This window comes from Apis laboriosa, unplaced genomic scaffold, assembly GCF_014066325.1.
Source record: "Apis laboriosa isolate Shangri-la unplaced genomic scaffold, ASM1406632v1 scaffold81_cov154, whole genome shotgun sequence".
In the NCBI taxonomy this organism is placed as follows: Eukaryota; Metazoa; Arthropoda; class Insecta; order Hymenoptera; family Apidae; genus Apis; species Apis laboriosa.
This window is the reverse complement of record NW_025224529.1, coordinates 459,754-464,917: the sequence shown is the minus strand read 5'-3', so window position 1 is coordinate 464,917 and position 5,164 is coordinate 459,754. Positions and strand designations below refer to the sequence as shown.

General features: G+C 37.3%; 1 protein-coding gene across 1 annotated transcript; it reads right to left on the bottom strand.

The window, feature by feature from the left end:
- Nucleotides 1-685: 685 nt before the first annotated feature.
- LOC122719532 (spindle pole body component 110-like) lies at nt 686-4,520 on the bottom strand (the record flags this gene model as incomplete). The annotated part of the gene is made up of 3 exons (XM_043945440.1): nt 3,396-4,520; nt 1,443-2,849; nt 686-1,382 (listed from the first exon to the last, which is right to left on the bottom strand). Coding segments are annotated over exons 1-3 (3,229 nt in total), but the record flags the coding sequence as incomplete, so codon positions are not given.
- Nucleotides 4,521-5,164: the final 644 nt, after the last annotated feature.

Sequence of the window (5,164 nt, the reverse complement as noted above, 5' to 3'; positions counted from 1 at the left end):
CATAAATTATTGGCAATTATTCATAAAACAGTTATCGATTTCGATTAATATTAAATATTTCATCTTAATTTCTCTTTTTTCTTTCTTGGTCAAATAATTAACACGATTACTCGATTCATTTATCTTTTGATAATTCGGTTGATCGGTAAATAATCATTGTAATTAATATTTATAAATTTGTTATATTCATCTTTTATCAGAACGATGTTCGAAGATACTTTTCGAAATAAATTGGTAATTAAACTAATTGGACCTTGAAGTTTCTCTCACGAAACTTGCGAGATTCTTCAAAACTTTTTTTACCAATTTATAAGCATCACGGAACTGTATCAGTACAGCTTATATTAGAGTCTTGTTATATTAGAGATTTAAGTGATTAATTATTTAGATTAGGAACTAGGTAAATTTAATATTTAAGAAATTATATTTTAAACTGTTTGATAAAGTTATTAAAATTTGGAAATTTTTTTAAGCTCATTTTAAATATTACTTATTATATTTCTGTTCTCTTCTTTCTTAATTTTCATATTTATTTTAATATAATTCATTTTAATACAAATTAATTTTATCGATATTCATTGCCAGAAAATTCATGTCGTTTCTATATCTATTCTTTTTTCAATGGATTGCAAAATTTCTTCGTTTGATATGTATTTCTTCAAAAGTATCTTCAATTCGTTATTACCTTTGATTTGCATATTATCGCATAAAGTATATTTCTCTATCTTTTTAATTGCTTTCACGATACAATTCTCGAATACTAAATTCTTCTCCTTCGATTTTTGATAAGTGCTGTTTAAATCGCTTATCTTTTGTTTAAAATCGGAATTAATATTTCTTATAGTATACAGTTCATTCTTCAAAGCAGCTTTCTCAGATTCCAGCAGATCCAATTTCGCATTAGTTGTATTGAATTTAATCCGCAACGATTCTCTTTCGTCCCTCAGTTTCTTCAATTCCGATTTCAATGCTTGAATCTCATCCGTGGCTATTCGTAGGTCTTTCTTCTTCTTCTCTTCTTCAGAGAAATTAATAATCAAATTGCATCTCAAAGAGTTCACTTCCATTCTCAAGGCAATATTCTCCACTTTCAATTTGTTCATTATTTCCAGTAATTTTTCGATCTCTAGGTCCGATCCACGATTCATACCCTCATACAGGCATAAACTCGATTGGTCTATGTGCGTCACCGCCTCTGTATTCTTCAGACCACGAGACGAATAACTGTTAATCTCTTTGTAATAAAGATTCACGATCTCCAACTTGTTCGAGATAGGTTTAATCGTCGTTTCATTCGTCTTTTTTTCCACGGCATTCGACTTTTGCCTTTGAATCTCTTCCTTCGTTTGAGTCAATTGCGTTTTAATTTCATAGTTTTGACTCTTCAAATTTAATATTTCGAATTTCAACGATTCATTTTCCAATATCAATTTCTTTATTACTTCTTTCTCCGGTACCTTTTCCTTTTTCAGGCGTTTCTCAAATTTTCCCATATCTTCGTTTTGCTCGGTAGAAACTGATTCGCTGCCCGACGTGATTCCTTCCTTCTCCAATCTCTCCATTTTCAATTTCTGCAGAGTGTTCGTGTATTCTTTTTCCAATAATTCTTTCTCCTTCTTCAACGTGGTATTCATCAATTCCAAGATCTTCAACTGATTCTCTAATATTCTGTACTCGCTGTGAATTTCATTCAGTTTCATTTTCAACTCGTTGTTCATTTCCTTCAACATTTCATTGCATTGCTTTAACTCGTCCAATTGAGTCGTATTTTCCAATTTCACGTTATCATATTCCGTCCTGAGTTTACTCAACTCGACGTTGGAATATTCGTTTGTCGTTTTACTTTCCTTCAATTGATTCTTCAACGTCTGGTTTTCCTCGTCCAATTTGTTAACACGCGTTGCGAGGTCGTGGTTCTCCGACAAAAGCGTTTGTTCGCGGGTTTCGAAAGCTTGTTCAAGGCTCGTCTTCTTCACAGTTAATTCGTTCAGGTCAATGTGAAGTTTCGAATTTTCAACGTCTAATTGCCTTATCTTATCTCCAGTTCCGTCCAACTGCGACTTCGTCTCTTCCAATTTGATGGTTAAAGTTTCCTTGGTCACCTTAAGATTTCTGACTTCTTCGAGCAGATTGTTGCGCTCGCACTTATATTTGTCAATTTTACTTTCGAACATGGAACACTTGCTTTGAACCAATTCTAAAGATTTCTCTATCTGTTCCTTCTCCACCTTCAAATTCGTGAAATTCACGTTCAATTGTTCCTTCTCCATTTTCAGATTCACCTTCTCCACGTCTAATTCGACGTAATCTGATTTCAACTTGGTGATCTCTTTCAGCCTCTCCTCGGCGGTAGTTTTCTCGGCGGCCAATTGATACACCAGTATCTCCTTCTTCGATTCTAACTGAGCAACGCTCGACTCCAACTTCGTCTTTTCGTCGGACAAATGTTCCAATTTAATTTTTAAATCGGCGATCTCTCGATTCGCTTGATTGAAATCCTCCTTCGAAATTTTCAAGTTTACCTTCAACAATTGTATCTCGTTGTTCATCTTCTCCGTTATGTCCTTAAGCCGTCTCGCGCTCTCGTTCTCCTTCTCGACGTTCGACGCTTCCCGCCTATATTTCATCCGTTCCAATTCGTTCACCTTATTCTGTAATTTTTCATTCTCCTTCGAACTGATCTGAAGATTCTTCGACAAATCCGCGATTTTCACGTTGAACACCCTCTCCATTGTATTCTTTTCGGCAAGAACGATCTTCGTCTCCTCGTTTTTCTTGTTCAGGGCGTCGCGAATTTTCTGCATTTCGTTCAACAACTCCTCTTTGTCGCCCTGAAGATTTTGTAATTTCTTCTTCGTTAAATTTGCCTCGTGTTTCACGTATTGCAGCTGTTCCAACTCCTTCTTCACGTCCTCGTGTTCGCATTGAAGCTCCGACGTCTTCTCCTCCATCACGTTCGTCTTCTCCTTCAACACCTTGTTCTCCTGTATCAGTATCGTGATCTCGTGGCGCGCGTCCTGCAACGCCACCATTTTCTGTTTCAACATACTGTCCGTGTCCACTAATTCCTGGTCGAGGTCGGTCATGTGCGCCTCCTTATTGCTCAATTCAGTCTTCAACCGAACGATCGACTCCTCGAGCTGGTCGATCCTCTTGAACACGCTCAAACGATCGCTCGATACCACTATCACTTCCAATTGCTTGATCTCGTGACACACTCTACCGACGAATTCCTCCAATTTTTCTATGTCCTTCGATTCGTTCGACTTTCCTTTCGAGCAACGATTCAACCTGTTCATCGCCGATTGTATCTCCTCGATTATCGCCTCGAGCTCGACTATTTTATTCAAATACTCGAGACCCTCGGAATCGCCGATTTTATAATGCCTTTTCACGTGATTGCTCTTCAACTTGTCGATCTCGTTGTTGATCTCTTTCAATATCGAGTCCAACTTCGAAAGCTGTTTCATGTATTCGTTGTGCTCCATCAATTTCCCCGAGGTGCTCCTGTGCTCCTTGCCGATCGATTTTGCCAAATCGATGTGCAATTGTCGCAAATTGATCCGCAACTCGATGATTTTCTGAATGTACATGAAACAATACGGATCGCCGCCGCCAAGCAGAGCCTCGTGATCGTTCCTCAACTTGTACTTCAAGTCGTTCACGAAACGTTCCACGTTTTTCAAATTGCTCGACCCGATGCTCCACGAGCTCTCGTCGTAATTAACCTTGAACTTGTTCACTTCCGTTTTCAAACGTTTCGTCACATTGTCCAGCTCGACTATCCTCCTCTGGTAATCCATTAGGTTGCCGTTCTTGAATCTGAGCATCGCTTTCAACTTATCGATCTCCACGTAAAGATTGTCGTTCCTCATTTGGGACTTGTGCAAACGTTCGTTCACGTTCACCAACTCCTCGGACAAATTCGCTATGGTCTCGGCCACTTTGTTAACTATATCGGTGAATATAATCTCCATAGTGTAGTCGACCATCATGAAGTGCTTCAGCTTGCATTTTAAGTGTTCCACTTCCGAACTGTGTACATGACCCTCCTCGACCTCGTTCAACCGACTTTTCAGATACTGGATCTCGTTGTTCAAACGTTCCCTCTCCATCAAATACTCCTGCTCAACTTCCACGAGCTTGTCCTCGGATTTCCAATCCGTTTCCTGCGTCACGTACCCTTTACTGAGCAGACTCGATTTAATATTGGCAATCTCCTTCTTCAATTCCCTGTTGGTCGTCTCCAGTCGTTTGATTTCCTCTTTCTGTTGCTCGATCAATGGGTCAGCGTGGACACTGCCGTCCGTCTCCCTTCCAGCAACGCGTAACGCCAGCTTCAAACGCCATATGTTGGATCGCAATTTCATGCGATCGTCCCGCCAGTCTTTCATCTGCTTCATTATGCTGTTCAATCTGCACAACGTGGCAGCAGCTACTTCAGCTATCCTCGTTTTGTCTTTGAACACGTCATCGCCAGTTTGCTCGATCGAGTGGCAATTGTCGAGATATTCGTTCATCTTTGTTGTTAGATTCTCGAGTATCGGTCAGGCAGATCGAAATGTTGGATTTATTATTATTATTTTTTTTTTTTAATAGGGATAGGAGATAATTGTTTGTAATTCGGTTGGATAAGAGTTGTTTGCGATAGAATGATTTTATCTTTGATTGAAAAAGGAATCGGGAGTGCTGAAAGTTGCAATAACAAATGTGTATAATTTATGTGGTAAATCAAATTGAGATATTTGATCAAATTAATCCTGCAATGGTTCTATTCCTTATTTGTAATCAAATATTATAGCATTTAAACAATATAGTATAGTATTTTATGTTGAAACTGTTAAAAATTTAATAATATATTCAATAATTTTGGACGATTAACGTATTTGAAGCATTGTTAAATAAATTTTATATTTGTAATTATTTTGGGAGAATATAATATGAAAATGAACATCCTTGTGAAATACTTGTGAAATGTATCGTTGCAGGATTAATTAATGATCTTTGCAAATTGGTATAATATTCGAATTAATTCATTATTTGCGTTAATAAATCATATGAATAATGGTATGGATTCTAAGAACTTATATTGAGAATTTAATTTTTAATTAATTTTCTAGGTTAATCTTGTATGGAAAATTAAACGATATAATTATTTTGGTAT